This window comes from Mastacembelus armatus, chromosome 17 (assembly GCF_900324485.2).
Source record: "Mastacembelus armatus chromosome 17, fMasArm1.2, whole genome shotgun sequence".
In the NCBI taxonomy this organism is placed as follows: domain Eukaryota; kingdom Metazoa; phylum Chordata; class Actinopteri; order Synbranchiformes; family Mastacembelidae; genus Mastacembelus; species Mastacembelus armatus.
Window position 1 is genome coordinate 20,444,045 of NC_046649.1, and position 27,832 is coordinate 20,471,876.

General features: G+C 38.6%; 3 protein-coding genes across 6 annotated transcripts in view; 2 read left to right on the top strand and 1 right to left on the bottom strand.

The window, feature by feature from the left end:
• The first annotated feature begins 59 nt into the window (after window positions 1-59).
• LOC113134602 (CD48 antigen-like) lies at window positions 60-6,546 on the top strand. Of its 2 annotated transcripts, XM_026314055.2 has the most exons (7): window positions 60-1,295; window positions 3,039-3,344; window positions 3,419-3,703; window positions 4,902-5,003; window positions 5,388-5,431; window positions 5,672-5,820; window positions 6,198-6,338. In XM_026314055.2, exons 1-6 carry the CDS (start codon window positions 1,109-1,111, stop codon window positions 5,789-5,791), a joined length of 1,044 nt encoding a protein of 347 aa, XP_026169840.1. In that variant the 5' UTR covers window positions 60-1,108; the 3' UTR covers window positions 5,792-5,820; window positions 6,198-6,338. The 2 variants fall into 2 exon arrangements, with proteins under 2 accessions (XP_026169840.1, XP_026169839.1); XM_026314054.1 differs by lacking the exon at window positions 5,672-5,820 and having other exon boundaries at window positions 1,178-1,295; window positions 6,198-6,546.
• Window positions 6,547-7,865: 1,319 nt separating this feature from the next.
• Window positions 7,866-10,628, bottom strand: LOC113134615 (CD48 antigen-like). The gene is made up of 4 exons (XM_026314072.1): window positions 10,478-10,628; window positions 9,271-9,576; window positions 8,912-9,196; window positions 7,866-8,361 (listed from the first exon to the last, which is right to left on the bottom strand). Exons 1-4 carry the CDS (start codon window positions 10,524-10,526, stop codon window positions 8,240-8,242), a joined length of 762 nt encoding a protein of 253 aa, XP_026169857.1. The 5' UTR covers window positions 10,527-10,628; the 3' UTR covers window positions 7,866-8,239.
• Window positions 10,629-11,387: 759 nt separating this feature from the next.
• The window catches only part of LOC113134555 (uncharacterized), a 39,979-nt gene continuing 23,534 nt past the window's right edge, over window positions 11,388-27,832 (top strand). For 2 of the 3 annotated variants that reach the window (XR_003296075.2, XM_026313998.2), the window contains exons 1-4: window positions 11,391-11,780; window positions 13,527-13,638; window positions 16,407-16,715; window positions 16,790-17,074. Coding sequence is in view for 2 of the 3 variants with exons in the window: in XM_026313998.2 (XP_026169783.1) it covers window positions 11,718-11,780; window positions 13,527-13,638; window positions 16,407-16,715; window positions 16,790-17,074 (769 nt within the window). In the remaining variant the exon portion in view is untranslated. Of the gene's footprint in view, window positions 11,781-13,526; window positions 13,639-16,406; window positions 16,716-16,789; window positions 17,075-18,623; window positions 18,909-27,832 lie in introns of all 3 variants that reach the window. The other variant, XM_026313997.2, reaches the window with a different exon arrangement.

Consider the following 27,832-nt stretch of genomic DNA (forward strand, 5'->3'; position numbering starts at 1 on the left):
GCCCAGAGGGGGCAGTGTTTGCAGTGTTTGTTTGTTTTATTCTGCAAACAAACATTAGGGGTTAAACGCTCCCTGTTTCGGAACAATTGCTTAACTGTGAATACAATGTAATGTATAATTTTTTTTTTTTTTTAATTAAAATTTTCATTATAACCTGCACCACAGAAGGTACAATACAGAAACATTTATCCTATTTATTTACTGCACAGTGACAGACAGGAAGAATGTACAAAGACTACAGCAAAGAACTTAGAACTAAGTAGCGTATCCCACTGGTTAACACTCATGACAAATGTATGAAGAAGGTGCAGTAGTACATTGGTTACAATAGATAAATAAATGAAGAGGGAAAAAGGAGATACAGTTGAAAAGAGGGTTAGGGGCAGATTTTTAAAAGAAAACTAATATAGATGTATTGATATATATTAATAGCTGCATTGGCTGCATCAATCTTGTTGCTGATCTCGTTGGACATGCTGCCACTGATCATCCTGCCAGAACAAACCACAGTGAAGTTATGGCCATTTTCTTTATTCTGCTCAGCTGAATAAGGTTTGTGATCAGGATTGTCTTACAGTAACATCTCTTCTTTGTATCAGGTGATAATGAAATAGAAAGTTTTGCATCAGGGTGATGGGTTTGATAGCTCATTTGCTGATTAGAAAAGTCTCAACATGAGATGTCCCAGAACTGAACCATGTGGGACTCCATGCAGCATGTTGATTGCACTATAGAAATCGCATCACTGCTAAAATTTGATATTCCTCTTTTATTACACAGATCTGAAACTTGGAGGAATATGTCAGCAAGTCATGAGAGAAATTACTGAACACAAATCACACTGTTTTAAATTGGGTTTTAATTGGATATTTACAGTATGTCTGTTTGTCTGATTATTGCATATCAAACCCCTGTCCCTTCCTATGTTTCTACTCTCTTGCAGTCAATTAGACAAATTTAGAAAAAATAGCGTACATAGTGAGTGGAAGGTTAAATGTTATTAGTACATATACAGAGCTGCTGATTCTGATAGTAAGATTATCTGAAACATGATGTATAATAAATAACTTTAATAACTAATGTCTTTCAGAATAAAATGTGAAAAAGTATGAATCAACTTGTGTGCACTAAGCATGAATCTTTAAAATCAGTTCTTCAGTTCAAGCTTTACGTGGTGCTGGGGGAGTTTAAGGAAGTAAAACAGAAACTTCTTCATTTCACTGTCGTTACAACATGTGCTGACATGGGACCTTTATTTCTACCTGCTGTTTTCCTGGTCATATGTCCAGTACAAGGTAATACACAGCTTATTTCTTTCTACTGATATTTGAGGTTTTGCAGTGTCTTCTTGTGTTTTTAAAATTTGGATGTGAAAACTAAAGCACTAAAACATCTTTGTAAAGGACGTCAAATGAAACTAAATGTAATTGTACCAAAAATAAAGGTAATGAGCTGTAAGACAGGAGTAAACTGCAAAAACAAAAAAAAAAAAGTCATATCAGTGTCCAAACATACATATTCTTTTTTGTTTTTGTGGTTTATTGTAAAACTTTTTGTGGTTTGAAATGTGAGGTCGTCTGTCTGTCTTTGTGTCTGAGAACATCCAGTAACTTCCTGATGAAGTTTTAGAGTACATGTGTCACGCCGAAGCCTTTTTTAAATAAATATCTTTGAAATATTAGTTGTATTTTTGACAAATATAAAGTCAGACCTTTTTAACTGTTTTCTATATACAGTATATTTACAGTCACCTCTGGTTGTTATCAAAGTCTAGTTTTGCTTATCCTGACACCTGAGGTTATTCTGAATTTACTCCAAGATGGTGAATTTGAAACAAAATAAAATTAATTAATATCAGATTCTGGCTACACAGACAATACTTGTTAGTAAGATCAATTCTTTGTTTTGGTCTTTTCATATTGCAAATGCAACAGAGACCAATGTAAACTAAAAATCTAAATGAAATCAATAAGAAAAATGTTGATAGTAAGGAACTGATGGAAACTGTAGTGAAATAATAATTATAAACAAATTTAAATGATAAAAATATAATAGTTTCTAGACAGGTTGTGCACAATTATTATTTTTTTAAACAGAGCAGCACAGCGAAGAGGTGGTTAGCACTGTAGCCTCACAGCTGGAAGGTTCTGGATTCGAATCTCACTTGACTTGCTCAGGTTTGCAGGTTCTCCCAGTGTCTGTGTGGGTTTTCTCTGACTACTCAGGTTTCCTCTCACATTTCCTCTCTCTATGTGTCAGTCCTGTGATCGACTCACTCAGCGTGAATTGGGTTTATTTCCAGCCCCCAATAACCCTCAACAGTAGGTGGTATAGTTAATGGATGAATACAGGTATTGTTAATGGATGGATAGAAAAATAACCTGCTACCTAATGTCATTACCTGTAGACATCACAAATTACAAATGAATTTGGAGATGGCTTTTCCCTTCATATGTAAAGTGATTGAGCATAATTTGATGTGCTGCTTACTGTATATACAGCACATATGGACAGAAGAAACACAACATAAAAGGCCAACAGTAGTGTGTGACTGAGGGGGGAAAAATTAGAAATGATGAAGAGAAAAATAGACTGTAATGTTAAACAAATTTAAAAGACGTTGGATAACACTGACCTTTTACTGCGATTAGTTTCATTGGTTTAACTCCATCCATCCATCCATTCATCCATCCATTCATCCATCCTCTATACCTGCTTATTCCTTTAACCAGGGTCACAGGGATCAGCTGGAGCCTATCCCAGCTCTCTTTGGGTGGAAGGCAGGGGTCCACCCTGGACAGGTCCCCAGTCCATCACAGGGCCACATAGAGAAACACAACCACACACTGTGTCATAAGAAATGGCCAAACCACAACAATTTAATATATTAAAAACTCTTTCCCAACCCTTATTAATGCATGAAAAACTAATGGTGTTTAATCATATTACAGTATTCATCTGGACTTCTACTATGTCAGAAATGAACCAAAGTGAAATAACATGCAGTTTATTGTATGTTGTGTTCACTGTGTTTACAGGGTCCAGTGCTGTGACTCCTGTGTTTGTGCAGAAGGGAAAGGACGTAACTCTGGATGTGATGACAGATGGTTTTCATGAGTTAGACGTTGTTTTCTGGAGATTTAATACATCCAGTGTTATAGTAAGATTTTTACCTGGTAAAGAACCAATAGTCACTGAAGTTTACACTGGAAGGGTTGAGTTCCTTCAGAAAAAATACTCAGTGACACTGAAGAATCTACAAGAGTCAGACAGTGGAGTTTACACTGCTCAACTGATCGGGACTGAAGAACAAACAGTAGCTGAACACAAGGTCACAGTCCAAGGTAGGTTTGTGAACACTGAGACACTGATCAACAGTATCTGCTGCCAAATGTTTGACACAATCTTTCCCCCTCAGCTCCAGTGTCTCCAGTGAAGCTGACAGTGGACTCTGTGTCCAACAGCTCAGACTCCTGTAACCTCACTGTGACCTGCAGCACACAGGACTCTGACATCACCAGCAGGGTCACATGTGACACCACAACCTGCCATCAGGAGGGAGGAGAGAGCTCAAAGGTCACGACCTCTGGTGCTTCTCTCCGTCTCTACCTGGTCAACAGCACGATCAACTGTAACCATAGCAACCAGGTCAGCTGGACCAATGACACGAAAGAGACTGGACAGGCCTGTCTTCTGCCACCTGGTAAGAATAAAAGAACATCTGACAGTAATCTAGTGTTTAGATTATCCCAATTAGATATTGTGAATTAATTAGTTTTGTAATTTTGTACAAAATAGAAAAATAACAAGATGTGCTAGAAATATGGGTACTGTACAATACACTTCACTGTGTTTTGGGGGTAACTAGGTTATAGGATTTTATTATTTCTGAAGCAGAGACGTCCCAATCTTACCCTAATGGTCACTAACTGGGCAGATCCTGCTGTATTTTAAAGGATCAGTATCTGCTAAATAAAATTGATCAAATACAGATCCTTCTTTAGTTTTATTAATTTGCAGTTCTCAAACTAGAGCTACTTGTCTCCTCGACCATAACAAGGAAGGTCATTTTCTAAGTTAAATCTGAAACCAGTGTTTGCCACAAGAGGTTAACAGTTAAAGTTTTTTGATAAACCAGAATGAAATAACAGTATTAGGGCTGGGTTTTTAATACGTTAATGTCGACTAATTAAAGCGACAACAATACGGTAAAAAAATAAGGCATTTAATCGCACTTTCTATGGTGACAGGGAGTTCTGTGTAAATTTGTGTTTCTGTAATTAATTAATTGACACTAACACATTAAAGTCCAAGCCCTAATCAATATTCTTTTACACAGCTACATGGGATTTAAAGCTGAAGTAGAAAATGTTTATTTCTTCACAATGTGAAAAGAAAAAGAAAAAGAAGTTGTTTGTTTATGTTTAGAATTAATTTGCAACAGAAAATACATTTTCTCAAAGTGTATTTGAGAACCACTTTACATTTACCATTACAAAAATTCTGATTCTAAACCTATCAGAAAAATGTTTTATGTGCTTGTTATCTGTCAAAATATCAGGTTGAGGTCAGAGACTCTGGAGTAGTGAATGTAACACAAATCAAAATGTTTGTGTCTGAACATATATAATCAATAATTATGTTCATCACCACAATGTTAGTGGGGAAATTGAATATAAAACATGAATTTATAGGAAATGTTTTGGTTTAAAATGTTACAGTTGTGCACTCACACATGTTGTATGTGAACAGGCATCAGTTTGATTCAGTTTTATTTAAATAGCACCAAATCACAATACAATCATCTCAAGCCACTTTGCAAAAAAACAAAAATCAACCAAATCCCTTATGAGAAAGCACTTGGTGTCATTTAATAATCTGTTTCTGTTTTTTTTTTACAGATAAACCCCGCAACCATTTTATTATCGTCCTTGTCTGTGTCGCTGTCATCTTAGTTTTGGTTGTATCATTTCTTTGTTATCGAAGGAGAAGACAATGTAAATGTAAGTGAGCATTTTAACAGCATGCCAAAGCAAAATGGTCACAGTCCTGTTCATTTTAGTCTGCTTGCAGTCTTATTTGTTTTCCACACCTATATTTCTCTCTTGTGTTTTTATGCACTGAAGTTTAATCATGACATAGTTAACAGATACTTCATAAGGTTTACAGTGTGAACAGCTGTTCATTACAGCCAATGTATTGACAGACTGTACTGTAAGCACATACTGTATGCTGCAAATATACAGTAGGTTTTATATGTGACTGGTGCATTTTTCTGATAATTCCGTTTTATGACAGTCTTGTAATGCAGAAAAATAGTAAAAAGTTCTCATGGTAAAATGTAAATGAAGGCAAATAAACACATATTATTTATAACTGACTTGCAGATAAACCAGAGGTCATTGAAAACACAGTGTATGCAGTTCCTGAGGTAAGAATCTTTAAGCATTTTTAAACCATCATTCTCCCAAATTTGTATCAGCAAAACAAACAAAGAGAAATTCAGATTCAAACAGCTGATAACATTTGAAGAAACAGGCTAATTCAATGTTTTCACAATCAAAACAGTCTCACATACATATTGATGATCCCTGCAGTATGGACATTATACAATTCCCTGACAAACTTGTTGATTTACTTTCTGTGACCTCTGACCCTTTGCTACCAACAGCTGCATCCGTCCATGTTCCTGGTCCTGCTTCTTGCTCCTAGCTGCCACATGTCTACATCACTGACCTGCTGTTTGCTTGTGCTAACACAAAATGTTACAGACCCACTGAAGAGTTTCTAGATGATCCATGTCTCCAAACACCTGCTGAGGTCTTGTCTGCCTATTAGTCCACTCAGACTGCAGTGTGCTTCATTCTGCTTCATATGTGCAGTGAAACTGCTCAATGTGTGTTTGTTGTATTTTATATATTGCCTTTTTTCATATTGGTGTCTTTAAAAACCCCAATACTATACCTCATTTACATTGGGACAAAGGTTTTTATGCATGTGTATGTATGTTTTTATGTTTGCCTGTTTTTGAATGTGACCTACAGTAAGGTACATGTGACCTCATACTGAGCTAAAAGTTTTAAACCTTTGAAAAATACTATAAACACTGTTTTATTTGTAGCAGAATTACATTAGATGGTAATGGCATCATTAAAAATAAACTTGTTTAGTAAAAGTTTACTTGTTTTATTTTTTAGGCCCAACCATCACCACAAACTTTGGATGAAAGTTCAGTCAATGATGCTTCAGGTCCAACCACCACCTATGATTTGGTAGGACCTCACACTGGATCCACTGAGACTAGAACCAAGAAACTGCCAGAGAGCCTGTACGCTCAGATAGAAAAACCTCAAAGGTCCTGAAAACATTCATCAGGAACTGTGGGAACATACACAGATTCCCAGTTTGTATGGAAGTGTTGCCCAAAACAGCACAAACCCACCAATTATTAAAAAACATTTTATTATAACACCTTTCAGTTTCCAGTTGGTTTCCTCCCACAGTCCAAAAACATGTATGTCAGGTTGATTGGTGACTCTAAATTGCCCATAGGAGTGAGTGTGAGTGTGTGAGGTTGTTTGTCTCTATGTGGCCCTGTGATGGACTGGTGACCTGTCCAGGGTGGACCCCTGCCTTCCACCCAGAGAGAGCTGGGATAGGCTCCAGCAGATCCCTGTGACCCTAAATAGGAATAAGTGAATATAGATGATGGATGAAATAAGTTATTTAAATCATTTGTATCTAAACATAAACATAAATGATTCAAATTGATTGTGAAAGGGATTGATTGAAATTGATTACAATTCATTAAATGTAAAAAGGCAAAATATAAATGTTCTTGCATCTCTCCTTCCTCTCAATCAGCCTTAAACCTCCACCTGCAGTTTGGCTTTTGGTGTGTGGGAGAATGAAGGAAGGAGGAGAGAAACAGTTTTGTCACCACAACTGATAATTCACAATTTGCTGTTTTTCTAAGATAACCCACTCATTTTTTGGTTTAGTCAAGGAAGAGCACTGTAATGGTGGTGTTGGGATGTGTCAGGATTTCAGATGTGTATTTATAATATTTGGTGGGTGGAAAACAGTTTTTTTAGTGAAAACGACTGGACTTCAAGTCTTTATGATCTGATGTTGTGTACTTCATGTACATCTTATTGTCTGTGTCCCATGAATGTATTGCTCTTGTCTGCCCAAGGGCCTAAAGGCTGAAAATAGCAGTAGCCTATTTACTAAAACCTGGTTATTTTATACAAGATTGTTTTATGTGTACTGTCCTTGTTTATTAAATAAATTACAATTACAGTTAGCCTACAATTAGCTTGAACATGTTGTCAAAGTGGTGAAGTTGTTTTCTTAATTTGCTTGTGATTTGTCTATTTCCTAGTGTTTTTTTAAGTTTCAATGTTTAGAAAACTACCAAAAACAAAATGACTTCACTTAAAAGACTAAAGCTAAATCAAAATCAGGTGCCAAAATGAACACAGCAACACATCATCTCATGGCCACACAGGAGCTTGTTCACTCACAGCAGCTGTGCCATCACACACTCAGACAGTGAATGAAGAAAGGAATAGGGAGAACAGTGGAGACAGACCATGGGAGAAGTAAAGAAACAATGCAGATGATTCAAGATTAAAAAAAAAAAGAAAAGCAACAGAGAGAAACTGATTCAGGACCAGTTGAGGAGCCATCTAATAGACAGGTTTATCTGTCCTGAAGAAGTTGCTCTGAACATAGGTGCCAGAAATACAAACACTAAAGGGCTATTATGGTTTGGCAGATATTTGCATTAGACACATTTATAGACAGCACAGGAAAACATTTAGAAAGTTTCAGCTGAGAAACACAAAATGCAGATTGACACATATAAATCAAACATTTATTAAAGTTAAATTAAGAATGAATTGTACAGAAAATATTTGGTGGCAGAACCAGCAACAGAGGAGCTGGGCTGCAGGACCAGGATCTGAAGATGTTTCCCAGACAGCAGGTGGTACATTGGGAAACCAGCTTTGGTAACAGGTTGGTCCATTTATTCCTCACCACAATTATCATGTGCTAAAGTAATAGAATCATAAAGTATCTTATGAATCAAAAATATACTGTATAATATTATATTCAACACATAATGACAAGTTGCATTGTGACTGCATAGTCAAAAGGTTATGGAGGTTCATCATGTATGCAGGTACAGTGCAAGTGGTTTGAGTCTGACTGAAGATCTTAGTTGCAGCCAGGTTTAGTTTTGCTTCTTGAACTTGTCCATGACATGTACGATGATGAGAGCAGACACCATGATGATCAGACCGACAGAGAACACAACTGTCTTCACCAGGCAGACAGAGATGCCAGAGAGAGTCTCTGAGGCTGAAACACAACAAAACAGGTTGTTTCATTACAAAACTGACACCACAGATCAGACAGTGACAGGCTGAACATCAGGACTGGAAGGAACAAATCAGTTAGTCCTCTCACTGTCTTTGCAAAGCATTTTGGGTACTTTGTTAAAGTCAAACAGTGAAAACTGCAGCTGCCTTAAACCAGATGTTCATATACAGATGTTTGTGTTGATTTATTGTTTATTGTGTTCATTTGATTACAAGCTGTTTCTGTGCTAATTCAAACAGTGAAATGTAATTACTCTCCTCCTGTTATTGGCTTTTGATGAATTTAATCATTATTGACATTTAATATTAAAGTGAAAACTTTTATTTGTATTTCATCTGAAGAAAAAATACATACAAGACTAAAATCATCAACATGCTTTCATCAACATCAACTTTCCCTCGTGCTTTTTGTCTTTAAGGGCCACTGTAGTTACATAAATGACACAGATGCTTCTTTCAAAAAATCTTATGCAGTTTAACATAACTCCAAACTTTACATTACTGCCATTATCTTTTATTCTTACCAGTCATTAGAGGACAAGTCTGTCCAGTCTCCTTTGTGTCTTTGGTCCAGCTGACCTGGTTGCTATGGTTACAGTTGATCGTGCTGTTGACCAGGTAGAGACGGAGAGAAGCACCAGAGGTCGTGACCTTTGAGCTCTCTCCTCCCTCCTGATGGCAGGTTGTGGTGTCACATGTGACCCTGCTGGTGATGTCAGAGTCCTGTGTGCTGCAGGTCACAGTGAGGTTACAGGAGTCTGAGCTGCTGGACACAGAGTCCACTGTCAGCTTCACTGGAGACACTGGAGCTGAGGGGGAAAGATTGTGTCAAACATTTGGCAGCAGATACTGTTGATCAGTGTCTCAGTGTTCACAAACCTACCTTGGACTGTGACCTTGTGTTCAGCTACTATTTGTTCTTCATTCCCGATCAGTTGAGCAGTGTAAACTCCACTGTCTGACTCTTGTAGATTCTTCAGTGTCACTGAGTATTTTTTCTGAGGGAACTCAACCCTTCCAGTGTAAACTTCAGTGACTACTGGTTCTTTACCAGGTAAAAATCTTACTATAACACTGGATGTATTAAATCTCCAGAAAACAATGTCGTCTTCATGAAAACCATCTTTCATCACATCCAGAGTTACGTCCTTTCCCTTCTGCACAAACACAGGAGTCACAGCACTGGACCCTGTAAACACAGTGAACACAAACACACAATCAAACACAATATGTATTTTTGTCAGTACTGAACATTTAATAAGTGTCTGTACTTCACAGCCTATGATTATGTGACATTAACAAAATGAAATATTGAAACTTATTGTGGTTTATTGATGGTTAGAAAATATTTTTGCTTTGTTGTTCCTGCTGCTCAATGTTTCTCTGTTCAAAACTGTTTGAAAGCAAAAGACTTGTAATACGACAAAATGCTCAAGAATTCTTTATATTTGCTGCAACAACTACTACTAGTTCTACTAGTGTCACCACAAACATCTAATAATACTGACTTTTCTATTTGACCCAGGAAAAATGAGAACAGGTGAAACTGATCCCAGAGACAAAGATGTTAGTCAATATTTTTGTTTTTAATTCTGCAGAGTCTGTTTATTCTGTCTGTATTGAAAAACAGGGAACTTGCTTCCTTCTTCTTTCCCCTGTCACCACTATTGTTCAGAATCTTTCGTCCCCAGGTCGTCCTATCTGTACATCAAATTAGTCTTCAAATTGCAAATATATGTCATTTCTTTATGTTTTATAAAGTTGTTGTTCAGTATTTTCTTCATTGGTTGTTTCAGTTTGTCTTAGTTCACATTGGTCAGTGAATTTTTCTGCTGAAGCTTCCAATACTCAGAAAACAAGACTTTTGTTTGTTGTGTCTTTGATTTCCATGAAGAAGCAGATGATGGTTTCTACAATCTACCATCAGACTCTCTGTCAAACTAATCTCTTCTTCCTGACTGATCTGAGAAAATCACCCATTTCTTCATATAACTGCTGTATTTTAGTCAGAAGATAAAGCTGAAATGAATTGATGGACTTTACATGTCTGACAGCTCAGAATCACGTATCATGACTGTGTTCTGTCCTACCTGGTGTCCCAGTGCAGACCAGTAGTCCCAGCATCACAAAGAAAGACATTACAGACTCTGATACCAAGATGCAGCAGTGCAAAGTGTTTCATGTGATCTAACTCAGCACAGAGGGACAGATTATTTTTATCTTTCCTGTTAAAACCAGAGTGGCCAAAAAAAGGGAAACACAGTCGTTGACATAGAATCACCAGCATCATTGTTGTGTTTTCAGGTTAGGTGTGACTGTCCACACTTACAGTAATAACCACTTCTCTTTAAATACGTAGCTCTATGTTGAATCTTTCTTGTATTTCCAGGTGACTCTGTTTGCAGGCAGAAGACAAACCTGTCCTGAATCATGTCTTTGATTTGGAGTTTGTGAAAGTGTTTTGTATGAAGTTTAACACAGACAGAGGATCAGGGACATAAATGCATTACAAGACCCACTTACCAAAACACAGGAAGTTGACAAACTGAGCTCAGTTCTTGGGTTTCTCACCAGTTACTTCCTGATCACACTGAAACACATCAGTTTTCCTGTCTGCTACATCAACTACCAGTTAGATTCAGCTTTAGACTTTATTGATCTTAATCAGTTTTAGTTGATATACAATATTTAAATGTTTAACATATTTATTACACTTTTCTTCAAGCTACAATTCATTGCAGTTATTTTCAAGCCTTTTCAACAGAACACAAATTCCACAAACAATCAGCAGTTACATTGCAGTTAAGTCAAATCTGTATTTTGTGTGATATATCAGGTAAATTGTGGGATTTGACTGGAGGCCTAAAGGTCAGTGTTAAACTAACAGCTGCAGTGTCTCTGCACATCTGAGCTATTTCCACTCATCTTCTGTTTCACTGAGGGAGGAGCTTTAGGGCGATGATGATGATGATGATGATGATGGTGATGAAGAGACTGGAGGGTATTTTGAGGTTCATCTTAAAACATGTACATGGAAGTTTCAGGGGGAAACTCTCCCAAATGAATGTATTTATGTTGGTCCTCTACATCATCTGAACAACAGCAGGTCAATATACATGAACTTTCACCTTTAACCTTTCACCTTTAGACGTCACGCCCTTTTACTCCAAACAGACTCAGGTGTTGTTACCGGAAACAGAGAAGTCTCCTGTTGACAGAAAAGTCGTCCACTTTAATGGAATTTAAACAGAGTTTGCACAAAAGACGCTTCAACTCGTCCGAGTGGTTTTGGCCGCTGTGGACCGGGACTGAAACACGTTGGTGGATTTAATGAGCAGAAATATGGGACCGTCCTGTGGGATGTCAGCTGCTTCTGTGCACAAACACAAACAGGTAAACTCTGTTTTGTCTTCATGCGCTTCCACAAACATGTGACCGTAGTTTCTGCTCCTCATGCTCGGTGTTGTGTAGTTGTGTGTTTGTGTTGAACAAACAAAGACCAGGTGAAAGAAAGAAATGTTGAAATGAAACAGTCTTTCTTAATTACCTCCATCTCTGTCCTGCACTGGTGTCTCTATCCTGGGACGACACCCTTGGGTGGATCACCTGTGTTTTGCGCGCATGCCAAGTGGATGTCCAACCCCAGCAGTTTGGGACAGAGCGCGGCACATGTTTATGTGATGTGGTCGTACTGTTGCTGGTCGCGCTTCCTCCGTCCCACACGACAGGGGTTTGTTTTCATCCTCCGCCTCATCCTGCAGCCTCAATCCACTGGAATCAATGTTGACTGATATCAGCGGAGAAGATTTGGATCTGACCGGACAGCTTGTCGGTTTTCATGACTTCCCGCGGTTGGTGGACTTTCCTTCCGACTTCAGTCGTTTGTAAATAATAATTGAGTAGTTAAAGATATTGTTCATGATCAGTGTTGATCTATTGATCACTGCCCGAAGCCTTTATGACACTGTAGCTTTGATTGAAGTCATTGGTCCATGGGTTCACTTGGTTTTTCCTCCAGCACTGTGATTAGATTAATGGGTGTGTTCGGTGAAGACATGAGGAATTAGAAATGTTTGTGTGTTATTGTGACTTAGATGGAGATCAGACACATTTTATGGCAAACTAAGGCAGAAAACCTGTGAATTTTAAGGCTTTTCCTGAAACTGCGAACATTAGTGACACTGTACAACAGATGTTGTGCCGGAAAAAGCTCCCCCTCATTTCTCCCACTAGGAAAGTGTCACATCCATGAAACCACATCGATGTGGTTAAGTGGGGTGAGTTCAGAAAAGGCTGTTTAAGAAATATCCTTCAATCTAAAGTCAATACTTTTTTTATATTTCACAAAAATACAAAATGCAAATGTTTTATATTAAGCTGTTACATTGTGACAGTATATCAACATGACACTTTCTAAGCTTTTCTATAGGCTGAAATAATCCAGACAAACAGTTTCGACACGCTGAGGACATCTAGTGGATATAAACAACACTGCAGTCTCTGCCCTCCAGGTCGCCCGGTCCTCACTCTGCTGCTAAACACTATGTGCCAAACATCTGGGGTTGGATATCCACTTGGCATGCGCGCAAGACACAGGTGATCCACCCAAGGGTGTCGTCCCAGTAGAGAGACACCCATTATCTTCTGCACAGGGATCTCTCTAATCTTCTCTCATCAGCAAACAAGTTATCAGACCCATCACCCTGATACAAAACTTTCCATTTCATTGTGACCTGGTGAAAAGATGAGACGTTACTGTAAGTCTCACTGTTGTTTAGCAGTTTTAATAAAATCCTGATCACAAACCTTATTCAGCTGAGCAGAGACAAGAAAATGGCCATAACTTCCCTGTGGTTTGTGCAGGCAGGATGATCAGTGGCAGCATGTGCAAAGACATCAGCAACAAGATTGATGCAGCCAATAAAAATAACATCAACAGGAAGTTTAAAACAAAAATACAAAGCACTAATGTTTTATATTATGCTGTTCTGCTGAGTCCTCACTCTGCTGCTAAACAATATTCCAATACACTTTGTAGTTATATATGAACTTTAATGAGAACAGAGGTGATGTAGAATAATAACGCTAATGACAGAGACTGTGCTCTTGTTCTTTTTCTGGCACAACGTTTCCGGTAAGAGGAAGATAAAAGCTGTCGCATCTTTCATCACATGTAATGACCTGCTGACTGTGGTCATGGATCTTATATGTCTCTGTGCTGTTCTCTTGGTTTCACAAGGACAAACACAAGGTAATAAGGCAGCTTATTTCTTTCTACTGATATTTCACGTTTTGCAGCGTCTTGTTCTATAAAGAAAAATAAATAGATGTCGTGTGTTGATGTTTGTTTCCAGTTGAAGGTGCAGTGACTCTAAGTTCAATTTAAAGCTGTTCTGTGATGTGTCTCCATGTTCACACTGAAAACTCTAATAAGTTGACTGAACTAAATTGATTAAACTTGTTGCATTAAGTTAATTGAGTAATGGAGTTTCCCAAAACTTGCATATTTATTTAATATGGTGGTTTTGTAAATTATACTAAAATGGTCCAGTTCACCAAACTTGGCCCTTATTTAATGTACTTAAAGGATTATTTTCACTTAACTTGGTATTAATTTCAAGTGTACTTATATATTTAAGTTAACTCAACATGGAAATGTCCCTGAAACTGCTGATGTTCTTCTTATTCTTATTTTTACTGCGAGGTTTGTGCACAGCGACCTGAAATAAAACAATTTAATCTTTGACTGTTTATTGACAAAATGTCACAATATTAATAAAAATACAATAAACACTATACTGTAATGGAAATGGACCATAGCCACACTGTAAAGGTGGTAACCAAATTAACTAGTGCAGTACATCAATTGAACAACCCTATGCACATATATACTCCACTCAGGTATCACAGTTATGTTAATGTAAACATAATTATTACGTTTCCCAGTATTACAGTACAAACTATACTGTAGTGGAAATAAAAATAAAATAATTTGAACATCAGTGTCCTTGAATAAGATAGAATAGATCCTTGGTACATCAAGGAAAGTGTTGGATGATCAGACAAAAACAAGTATTACTATAGTATTGTGATCAGAAATTAAAGGTTTATCATCAATGCATGTTTATCAGAATGAGCACTAAGTTAATAAAAAAACAATCCCTAACCCTAATCCAACATTATACTGACGTCTATACATTTGATCCTATATAAATGTAGATGCCTCCTGCCAAGAGTTTGGTATATAAAGTATGAATTATAAATAATGTTTAATAAAAAAGTTGGCCATATTTATATATTAAAGGAATACTTCATATTCAACTCACAAAAATAAGCACAAGTGATGTGACGTATGATGTAGGATGTACTTTAAAGGTTTCGAACTGCGAGAGGTGTTACAGTTTCTTCGTAAGTTGAATACGGAAGGGAGTCTGCAGGAAGCTAGATATCATATTTCACTTTATAAAGTTTTAAACATGGATCTTTTCTTACACAAACACATTGATTCACTTCACAGTTATTATAACTCTGATTGGATGGCTTGAAGGTCAGTAAACCATGGGGTAATCATTTTTGGGTGAACTATCCCTTTTAAGAACAGATCATACATTACATCATACATTACAGATTACTGATATGGAAATAAGAAATAAATTACATGTTGAAAAAATGAAATACTTCTAAAGGGATAGTTCACCCAAAAATGAAAATTCTGTCGTCGTTTACTCACCCTAAATTTGTTTCAATTTGCTTCCGTAATTCTGTTGAACTCCATGCAAACCTGGGGGGGGACAAGGCCAGGTCACATCATCACATTAGCTTTCACACAAAAATCCTTTACAGGCTAATAACAACGTGAATTGATCTCAGAAGCGGCTGTCAAGTTCTGTCCCACAGAAATAGACGATTACACTATGATTGTGTTATCTAATACTAACTAATGATTACAAATCAAATAAAGAATCATTTGATATCTCAGTTATCATACCATCACAGATCCATATCGTTACCTGATGGCTACACTGGCAAAGTTTGACCAGGAAATATTGTCATTATGTCTGTTTTGTCTTTTATTAGAGAAACGTACCACAAAGATTGAAATAAGCATATTTCACTCAACATAACTTTATCACACAATCACTTTACATCTACATGACTTTAATTTACCGAACATGGAAGAAAAACCTTCATCTTGAAACATGGTGTCAGCAACAGAACGGACGAGGCCAAAAGGAGCAATTTTCTAATCCACCAAGTAATTATGATTTTGAGCTCACAGCACTTGAAATCTTAAGTTTATGCGTTTTGAAGGTAAATAAGTTAAATTAACTCATGTTTTTAAGCGACAGGGCCAAAATGCTAAATTTTAGGTTGTGTTTAGTCAACATTACTTGATTGTTTAAGTACAGACAACATTACGTTAAGGCTGATTGTGTTGAGATTAGAGTTTGTGGCTGAAGATGTTTGACAAGGACAAACAATAACAGTGTTAAAGAAATTGGTGACTAGTCAGCATTGATTCTTTTTTGTCCATGTTGAAAACATCCTGCCTCTGACCCAGTGTCAGATCCGACTGGCTCCAGCCCCCAATAACCCTCAGCAGTAGGTGGTGTAGTTAATGGATGGATAGAGAAATGACATATTACCTGTAGTGGTGTTAGAAATTACAAATCACTTTGGAGCCGCTGTTCCATTTTCACCTCAAATGGACAGTAACTGAGAAGAGTTTGAGGTGCTACTTGAATGTATATGGACAGAAGAAGCACATTAAACCAGGCAACAGTGTGTGTGACTGAGGGAAAAGAGAAGAAATGATGGAGAGAAAATGAATCAACTTAATGTAATGTCAAATAAACTTCAAAGACTGTGACTAACATCTTTTTCCAACCCTTTATAAGCCTTGATAACTAAAGGTGTTGACTTTTATGGTGATTTTCATCTGATCTTCCATTGTGTCAGAAATGAACCAAAGTGAATTAACATAGAGTTTATTGTATGTTGTGTTCACTGTGTTTACAGGGTCCAGTGCTGTGACTCCTGTGTTTGTGCAGAAGGGAAAGGACGTAACTCTGGATGTGATGACAGATGGTTTTCATGAAGACGACATTGTTTTATGGAGATTTAATACATCCAGTGTTATAGTAACATTTTCCCCTGGTAAAGAACCAATAGTCTCTGAAGTTTACACTGGAAGGGTTGAGTTCCCTCAGAAAAAATACTCAGTGACACTGAAGAATCTACAAGAGTCAGACAGTGGAGTTTACACTGCTCAACTGATCGGATCTGCTGAAACTCAAACAGTCGCTGAACACAAGGTCACAGTCCAAGGTAGGTTTGTGAACACTGAGACACTGATCAACAGTATCTGCTGCCAAATGTTTGACACAATCTTTCCCCCTCAGCTCCAGTGTGTCCAGTGAAGCTGACAGTGGACTCTGTGTCCAGCAGCTCAGACTCCTGTAACCTCACTGTGACCTGCAGCACACAGGACTCTGACATCACCAGCAGGGTCACATGTGACACCACAACCTGCCATCAGGAGGGAGGAGAGAGGTCAAAGGTCACGACCTCTGGTGCTTCTCTCCGTCTCTACCTGGTCAACAGCACGATGAACTGTAACCATAGCAACCAGGTCAGCTGGACCAAAGACACGAAAGAGACTGGACAGGTTTGCCCTCAATTCACTGGTAAGAATAAACGACGCAGCAACTAACTGACAGTAAATTACAGTTTGGATTTACTGTCAGTTAAATATTAGGGAATAAAATGTTGTAATAACAAAAATAGCACAGTTTTAAAAATGTGGATGTAAAAACTGAAGCATTAAAACATCTTTGTAAAATGGGTCAAGCGAAACTAAATGTAGTTGTAATAATAAACATCAGACAGACAAAATCAAACTTAAGTTAATTAGTTGTCAGACAGGAACAAACTGCGGTCACCACAATGGATAAAGATAAAATAGTAGGCAATTGCATGATGTCGTGTGTTGATGTATGTTTCCAGCTGAAGGTGCAGTGCAGGAGGTGACTTTAAGTTCAGTTTGAAGCTGTACCTCCATGTTTAAGGCTGGTTGTGTTGAGATTAGAGCATGTTTGTGGCTGAAGGGTCATTTTGCTGTTTCAGCACCAGATGTTTGACAAGGACACACGATGGGAAACTGATTTCTCAAGAACTTTGGAATAACAGTGTTAATGGAATTGGTGACTAGTCAGCAGTGATATTTTTGGCCATGTTGAAAACATACTGACATATTATCACTTCATGAGTTTAGTTAAAGTCCAGTTGTCTTTTTATATACCATCAAACACTTTAGTTATATCTAATATTCACTTCTCTTTTTCTTCTTCACTTCTTCTCTTTGTGTTTGGCACAGTGTTCACCAGCTAGTTATTAAATACGTTCACATGGTTTGAAGTTTATATTTCAGTAATACTGTTTCCATTGATATAACACCGTCACCGTCACTGACAATAAAATGCAGTTTTTGAATTAACAAGTTATTTTATTTTGACAAATGCAGCATTTCCTGATGTGAACAAAAAATAAATAATTAAATGAAGAAAATGTTGATAACAGTGAATTACTGAGGTAAAATGTAATGAGATCATTATAAACATTTCCAGATTATAAAAACTATTTCAAAACAGCTTATGCAGAATTATCAGTTTTAAAGTTAGAGACAGGATGGTACGGTGGAAAGGTGGTTAGCACTGTAGCCTCACAGCTGGAGGTGTCAAATCCTCCTTGACTTGCTTGAGTTTGCATGTTCTTCATGTGTCTGTGTGGGTTTTCCCTGAGTACTCAGGTTCCCTCCCACAGTCCAAACACATGCAGGTTATGTTAACTGGTGAATTTAAACTTCCTGTTGATGTGAACGTGAGTGTTTGTCTCTATGTGTCAGTCCTGTGATCGACTGGTGATCTGTCCAGAGTGTATCCTGCCTCTGACCCAGTGTCAGATCCGACTGGCTCCAGCCCCCAATAACCCTCAGCAGTAGGTGGTGTAGTTAATGGATGGATAGAGAAATGACATATTACCTGTAGTGGTGTTAGAAATTACAAATCACTTTGGAGCCGCTGTTCCATTTTCACCTCAAATGGACAGTAACTGAGAAGAGTTTGAGGTGCTACTTGAATGTAACACAAGGTCACAGTCCAAGGTAGGTTTGTGAACACTGAGACACTGATCAACAGTATCTGCTGCCAAATGTTTGACACAATCTTTCCCCCTCAGCTCCAGTGTCTCCAGTGAAGCTGACAGTGGACTCTGTGTCCAACAGCTCAGACTCCTGTAACCTCACTGTGACCTGCAGCACACAGGACTCTGACATCACCAGCAGGGTCACATGTGACACCACAACCTGCCATCAGGAGGGAGGGGAGAGCTCAAAGGTCACGACCTCTGGTGCTTCTCTCCGTCTCTACCTGGTCAACAGCACGATCAACTGTAACCATAGCAACCAGGTCAGCTGGACCAAAGACACGAAAGAGACTGGACAGGCCTGTCTTCTGCCACCTGGTAAGAATCAAAGAGCTCGGACAGGTTTGCCTTCTAATCACTGGTAAGAATAAACGACGCAGCAACCAACTGACAGTAAATTACAGTTTGGACACAGAGCTGTGTACTTCTATACTTCCATACCGAGGGAGTTAGTTTTTGAAGTACCATTTGATGTACAAAACAATATTCAGAATATTCATGAAGTCTCAAATGACTTTTCAACATGATCGACTGAGACATGTCCATGTTTCTCTATCGTGGCTCAGGGGCTATTTTCATGTGTTACGTTGTGTGTCCATATTTCCAAAAGTTTCCACATGTTATTTTCCACATGTTATTTTGCTATTTCCCTAGATTCACCACCACCCAGTGCTTCTGCCCCCACACTTTTATCTCAGAAAGTCGCTCACTTTAACACGCGTCCCAGTCTTGTGATCCCCCCTCTGTTGAGTTCCTTCGCCGCCTTTTGTCCCATCCATCATACATTAGCTTTGGATAATCTTTCTTCCGATAGTTGCCATTACGCTTCATCAGTGGGGCTCCCGCCAGCACCCTCTATGCTCCAATCAGTGTTAATAAAATCCCTGTTATAATCACCAACAGACAGCAAACAGGTCACACAGCGGCTCCAAGAAACAATTTTAATTTTGCCCTGCCAACATTGGAAAAACCTCCTCAGACCAGCCCCAGTATTAATACCTCTAGTACAAGATTTGGTCTCCTAAATGTCAGATCACTTCCCAATAAGGCTTTTCCTAAACGAAACTTCTGAGAATAAGCGAAACGTCTGAGAATAAGCGAGTGTATCCAGTTGCAAGAGCTCTGTCCTCCTGGCTTTATTTATTTTAACTCCTCCAGATTAAGTTGTCGGGGAGGTGGTGTTGCTGCCGTCTTTAAAAAACACTTTAAATGCTCCCTTCTCACACTAAAGCAGGTAAATAGGTTTGATGCTCTTTCGTTTCTCATCCACTGCTCTGTTCCCGTTTGCTGTAGGGGAGACCGGGTATGGTTGTAAGACTTTTTGCTTCAATACCTCTAACTCACTGAATTTTTGAGTTAGAATTCTCAAACTTTTATACAGAGTACCCACATTTGTTGACTACAAATGACACCAATTCAAGCGCCTGCATGAGTATCACAGACCTTGTGAGTTGATGTCAAATACATGCTGTTCCTTTGTTACAACCTACCCCACTACCAGGGTATGTTGTAACAGTAGGCAAAAAAAAGAAAAAACAGAGGCCACACAATGTGATAGTCTTCAAATAGTCTTTAATGAGGTTTATTGAAATCAGAGAACAATCCAGAACAATGTCTGTCTCTTTCTCAGTCAGTCAGTCCATAATACAGGTGTACTGCCTGAGTCAAATAGTCAGCCAACTTTTTCTCTTGCATCACAGAGAAAACTTTGTTGTTGCTCCGGTAACCTACACTGGGAAGGTCACTGGACCCCTGGTCTCTCAGCTTCTGCAATGATTTGCAGTATCTGCTCAGTGTTACATGGCAGAGCCCATGTGACTTCGAATCTGATCTGACTGACTTGTGCATATAGTCTGCCTTTCCCTGTGACCTCATCAGATGCTACTTTTAAAACATTGGCAGGCAGACCTCTGTCAGTCTTTCTCTTCCACTGCCTAGGCATTCTGTAAATCTATTAAAATGAAGAAAGTGGTGTTAGTTGTATGTAAGGGGATGGTTGTAACACTATTTAAAGATGTGTTACAACCCACCCCACCCCTGTCAGCCATTGTTTAGCTAATTGTATTAGCTCAGTGGCTTGAAATTAGCAGGGGAAAAGTGCATCACATTTAGCCTGAGAAACCTAAACTTCATCTAATGCAAGTCATATGATTATAACTGCAATAGTTTAAGTACTAAACAAATTTTTTTTCTTGGTCAAAATAGCTACTTTCTTACCTCAAAATCAGTTTTTTCTCTGTAGAATCTACATGTATATGTTTCTAGCCTTGACAACTACCCCGTGAGATTGGGGAGGAAGCAGACAAACACTGATATGATCATATGCCTCCTACCTTATCCCTGATTGGTGGAAGTGGTGGTGTTACAACTCTCCCCAGTCCCCATGTTACAACAATACCCGGTCTCCCCTACTGTTATCTACTGCCCACCGAAAGTAAACAGTAATTTCTTATCGGAGTTCTCCGACTATGTTGCTGACATTGTTGTTAGATATGATAAAGTAATTGCTGTGGAGACTTTAACTTTCATATAGATAACGTTACAAATACTTTAGCAAACGAGTTTATCAGTCTAACTGAATCCTTCAATCTGGTTCAGAACGTAAAAGGCCCCACTCATAACCTGGGTCACACACTTGTCTTAATATTCACTTTAGGATTGGCTCTAAATTCCATTGAGTTGAAGGATTCCGTCTCTGACCATAAATGTGATTTATTTGATATCTGTCTTCACCCAACCATTGTACCCCAAAAATCCACCGTCAATGGCGTCTATTTAACGACCAGTCAGCAGCTAAATTCACGAGAACCTTCACTATGTTAATGCAAGTTGAGTCCTGCGCATCACATGTAAATGATATTGTCAGCTGTTTCAATAATAATTGTGCTTCTGCTCTAGATGCAGACTGCCACAATGTCTCGTAAGGCTACCAGCGGGCAGGCTTGGTTAGACAATAGTATTCGTAGAATTAAAGCTGAGTGTAGGAAGGCAGAGCGTAGATGGAAGAAAACCGGGCTTCAGGTGCATTACGAAGACATGAAAAAGCTAGAGCTAAATATTTCTCAGACCTGATCACTACTCATCGCCACAACCCAAGGTTTCTTGATCAACTGGTGAACCCAACCCTTCCCGGCATTCCGGCTGAAAGTGATGCGGAGTGTGACAAATTTTTAAAATTTATTTTAATGATAAAATTGAATCTATTAGAGCTTCTATTACCCACAACTCACCACTGAAAGTTTCCCATACACCCAGAGAAAGCACTTTAAGTCGGTTTTCTCCTATGTCCTTATAATATGAAACACTCTTCTAGCCCAGTGGACATTATCCCAACCAGGTTTTTAATTTCTATTATTGATTTGCTTGCTCCTTCTCTTCTTAACATTTTTAATACTTCTGCGGCAACCGGGTCTGTCCCGGATTATGTTAAAATGGCATGCGTGCAACTGCACTTGAAAAAAGTGGGCCTTGACCCCTCTTGCCTTGAAAATTACAGACCAATTTCCAAATTGCTCTTCATATCTAAGGTTTTAGAAAAATATATGTCTATTCTCCTACTCCAAGCCACAGATAGCTGTAACATTTTTGATGAATTTCAATCTGGCTTTCACAAACATCACAGCACTGAGACCGCTCTTTTAAAGGTGACTAATGACATTCTGCTGGAGTCTGATGCTGGTCTGTGCTCCGTTCTTGTCCTTCTGGATCTCAGTGCTGCTTTTAATACAGTCGATCACTACATTTTGTTGGGCACTGGGCAGGAATAACAGGTTCTGCACTGGACTGGTTCTCTTCTTCCAGTAGATCGTTTTGTGTCTCCGTTAATAATTGCAAGTCTTCTTTCTCTCCAGTAAAGTATGGAGTCCCACAAGGTTCAGTGCTGGGACCAATCATGTTCTCCTTTTATATGCTCCCTCTTGGACATACAGTGGGTACGGAAAGTATTCAGACCCCTTTAAATTTTTCACTCTTTGTGTCATTGCAGCCATTTGCCAAAATCAAAAAAGTTCATTTTATTTCTCATTAATGTACACTCAGCACCCCATCTTGACAGAAAAAAACAGAAATGTAGAAATTTTTGCAAATTTATTAAAAAAGAAAAACTGAAATATCACATGGTCATAAGTATTCAGACCCTGTGCTCAGTATTGAGTACAAGCACCCTTTTGAGCTAGTACAGCCATGAGTCTTCTTGGGAATGATGCAACAAGTTTTTCACACCTGGATTTGGGGATCCTCTGCCATTCTTCCTTGCAGATCCTCTCCAGTTCTGTCAGGTTGGATGGTGAACGTTGGTGGACAGCCATTTTCAGGTTTCTCCAGAGATGCTCAATTGGGTTTAGGTCAGGGCTCTGGCTGGGCCAGTCAAGAACGGTCACAGAGTTGTTCTGATGCCACTCCTTTGTTATTTTAGCTGTGTGCTTAGGGTCATTGTCCTGTTGAAAGGTGAACCTTCGGCCCAGTCTGAGGTCCTGAGCACTCTGGAAGAGGTTTTCTTCCAGGATATCTCTGTACTTGGCTACATTCATCTTTCCTTCAATTGCAACCAGTCGTCCTGTCCCTGCAGCTGAAAAACACCCCCACAACATGATGCTCCCACCACCATGTTTCACTGTAGGGATTGTATTGGGCAGGTGATGAGCAGTGCCTGGTTTTCTCCACACATACCCCTTAGAATTAACACCAAAAAGTTCAATCCTGGTCTCATCAGACCAGAGAATCTTATTTCTCATAGTCTGGGAGTCCTTCATGTGTTTTTTGGAAAACTCTATGCGGGCTTTCATGTGTCTTGCACTGAGGAGAGGCTTCCGTCGGCACACTCTGACATAAAGCCCCGACTGGTGGAGGGCTGCAGTGATAGTTGACTTTGTGGAACTTTCTCCCATCTCCCTACTGCATCTCTGGAGCTCAGCCACAGTGATCTTTGGGTTCTTCTTTACCTCTCTCACCAAGGCTCTTCTCCCACGATTGCTCAGTTTGGCTGGACGGCCAGGTCTAGGAAGAGTTCTGGTCGTCCCAAACATTTTCCATTTGAGGATTATGGAGGCCACTGTGCTCTTAGGAACCTTGAGTGCTGCAGAAATTCTTTTGTAACCTTGGCCAGATCTGTGCCTTGCCACAATTCTGTCTCTGAGCTCCTTGGGCAGTTCCTTCGACCTCATGATTCTCATTTGCTCTGACATGCACTGTGAGCTGTAAGGTCTTATATAGACAGGTGTGTGCCTTTCCTAATCAAGTCCAATCAGTTTAATTAAACACAGCTGGACTCCAATGAAGGAGCAGAACCATCTCAAGGAGGATCAGAAGAAATGGACAGCATGTGAGTTAAATATGAGTGTCACTGCAAAGGGTCTGAATACTTATGACCATGTGATATTTCAGTTTTTCTTTTTTAATAAATTTGCAAAAATTTCTACATTTCTGTTTTTTTCTGTCAAGATGGGGTGCTGAGTGTACATTAATGAGAAATAAAATGAACTTTTTTGATTTTGGCAAATGGCTGCAATGACACAAAGAGTGAAAAATTTAAAGGGGTCTGAATACTTTCCGTACCCACTGTATCATTCGTAAATATGGTGTTTCCTTCCATTGTTATGCCGAGGACACTCAACTGTATTGTCGGTTTAAGTTCTTAGATCATGGAAGTTTGAACCCTTTACATGAATGTCTCACTGAGATAAAAAGCTGGATGGCTCAAAACTACTTGCAGCTGATAAAAATAAATAAATAATAAAGCAGAAATAGTTGTTATTGGTCCACAACATATAACCAAACATATTCTGCCCTTTACAGACCCTCTTTTATATAACTCAACATCCGCTGCAAAAAGTCTTGGTATTTGGTTTGATACTGAACTAAAATTTGAGCGCCATGTCACAAAGACTGTCCAGACATGTTTTTATCACCTCAGAAATATCTCCACAATCTGCTCAATTTTATCATTTAAGGATACAGAGGTGATTTTACATGCTTTTATTTCTTCACGCCTCGACTATTGCAACAGTCTATTCACCTGCCTGTGCCATAAATCGATTAACCGGCTCCAGGTTGTCCAGAACTCAGCTGCAAGACTCCCGGTACGTTTTAGGATTGATTTTAAGATTTTCTGTATAACTGCACTGCACGGCCTTTCTCCTAGTTATATAGGCTATCCCAGCTTCTACAGTCGTATAAGCCTGCTCGTAGCCTGAAATCCTCTGATAGAGCGCTTCTATGTATCCCCGATGCTAGAATGAAAACCAGAGGTGATAAAGCCTTTGCACCTAGAGCTCCTAAACTCCAGAATAACTTACCTGAGGAAATAAGATCAGCTGACGCATTACCATCTTTTAAAGCTGTCCTTAAAACTCACCTTTACAAGCAAGCCATACTTATAGCCATTATTATATGACCCATAGCGATAGCCAAGCGGGCTGCGCACCAATGAGACAACAAATATTTTTCTGTTGAAAAAAACTTATGTCATGTCACTTTTGCTGAAGCTCTAATGTTCTTGCTGAAATTTTGGGCACGATGACAAACATCACACATGACAATGGAAAAATGTACTTTTTACAATTACTCAGTTGATTCCAAATTTAATTGTAAAGTCCATTTAGGTTTTATATTTTTCACTGAAGGAGTTTTGCTGTTTTGGTTAATAAAGAGAAACATGAGAATCAATGAACTTAACTGTGTGATCTATTTGATTTGCAAGAACGTGTTCATTAACTACCAAAATAATACATTGAAAATGAATTTATCACCTTGATAACAAATATATACATGACGTTGACATGTTCTTTTTTTATATCTGTTGTTTTAGGGTCCATGACTGACGACTCTGTGTTTGTGAAGCAGGGAGAGAATGTACTTCTGAGTGTCAAGGAGCCTGTTACACTGAATGACAAGGATTTTTATTGGAAATTCAATAAGACTAATAACATAGTAAAATATTCTGATAAATTATCAGTCCGTCCTAAATACCAAGGAAGGGTTGAGTTTTTTGTACAAAATCAGTCTTTGCTATTAAAGAATCTACAACAGAACGACACTGGAGAATATACTGCTGTAGTGAGTGAGGATGAAGACCGAACAGTAACCACACACAGAGTCATAGTCCAAGGTAGGTCTGTTATTATTTTTCATTGTCCTTTGTGAAGGTTGATACAGAAAAGTCTCATGTTTTTGAAGCATTTTATGACAGTCTTTGCTTGTTTCTCTCAGAGCCAGTGTCTGCAGTTACTTTGACAGTGACCAGCAGCAGCTCAGGCTGTAACCTGACTGTGACCTGCACTGTAGTGGACTCTCACATTAAGAAGCACTTTAGATGTGACAACCAAACCTGTTCTCCAGAGCCAGGAGAAGGACCACAGGTCTCAGGCTCTTCAGCCTCTATCAATGTCTATGTGCAGGAAGGCTTCATCATCTGTAACCATAGCAACCATGTGAGCTGGGAACAAGACAGGAAGGAGATTAAAGAGGTTTGTGAACCACAACCAGGTGAGACTGGAGATATAATGTCATGTAGACAGTGACAGTACTCTTCACCATTTAAACATTTCAATGGCCCTGTGTGGATATGTACATTTTTTCCAAATACCAGTACAGGAATTGATTACTAAGTTACAGTTTTCTAATATGTGGAGGTTTCATGTTGTTCATGAGGAAAAAATACTAACTTTTCCAAACGTTTCCACATGCAATTTAGCTCATTAATATACTGCATTCAGTCCCACTCTGACTATAGAACAGAAACAGGGTTTTTTACATTTTGTATGGGAAGTTTTACATTCATATTTGATAAACAGTAACTTGGTATTTTAAAAGTTATAAATCTGACGGGAGTTTTAAAGGTTGGTGGTTAAAACCCTCTGAAGTTTTAAACTGTTAAATCTGAGTCATGCACTTTCAGAAATACATGTGCAATTAAAACTGAAAAGATGAACAACTGTATGTTAATATTTCTGGTATAATGCTCTGATTTCTTTGCAGTTCCTAGTGCAGCCATTATAATTGGTAGTATGTGTTTCTCTTCTTCTTGCCATTGGTATTGCCATAGTAAAATAAAGAGCCAAGCTCAGTCTTAAAATACTATTATCAGGAACATGAATATGTGTAATATGTTTCTCATGTGTTCACATTATGAGCTCCAGCTGTTTGTTTTCCATTCCTGTCAATCTGTCCATTTGTCATTTCCTTACATTAATAATTCATGCTAACTTGAATCAACAAAGTCTTTCAAGCTCTAGTCTAGAACATGTGTGTTTGTAATGACATAAATTACTCATTTGTCTTCTCTGGTCTGCGGTCTCCTCCTCCCACAACACCCTTGATTACTGAAACACTAAGATCCGTCCTTTCAAACACTGAATAGTGTGACAACATTGTCAGATAGTTGTGTTTTCTGTCAACCTTTACTGACACAAGGCACAAAAACCAAGTTGGCTTACACTGCATTCTTGTTCTGATAGTTTTTAGGTCAAATCGATGTAAGTGTCCAACATCCAAAAAAGAGGAGATGGAAAACACAGTATATGCAGTTTCTCAGGTAAGAGGAGGGACAGTGAATACATTGGTAAAATGATGCTGAGGTTAGAGCTGCCAGGAAGGAGGCCTAGAGGAAGACCAAAGAGGAGGTTCTTGGATGTAGTGAAGGAGGACATGAGGATAGTTGGTGTGGGTGAGGAGGATACAGAGGATAGGGTTAAATGGAGGCAGATGATTCGCTGTGGCGACCCCTGAAGGGTGCAGCCCAAAGGAGAAATAGAAATCATGGTTTCAAGTTTATATTTCAGTAGTGGCGAGCAGCCTAAACCCAGGAGCCTGTTTACATTAAAACAAATGGAATATATCCCCAGTCTCATTCATCAGGATTTAACAGGCACAGTTTTTGAATTAAAAAGTTATTTTATTATGACAAATACAACAGTGAAGTATTGAGGGAAACTGTAGTCAGATCTTAATTATAAACAAATTCAAATGATAAAAACAATGTGAACCGGACCTTAATTGGAGTTTGCATGTTGTTGTGGTGGTGTTAGAAATTTCAAATCACTTTGGAGCCGCTGTTCCATTTTCACCTCAAATGGACAGTAACTGAGAAGAGTTTGAGGTGCTACTTGAATGTATATGGACAGAAGAAGCACATTAAACCAGGCAACAGTGTGTGTGACTGAGGGAGAAGAGAAGAAATGATGGAGAGAAAAGGAATAAACTTAATGTAATGTCAAATAAACTTCAAAGACTGTGACTAACATCTT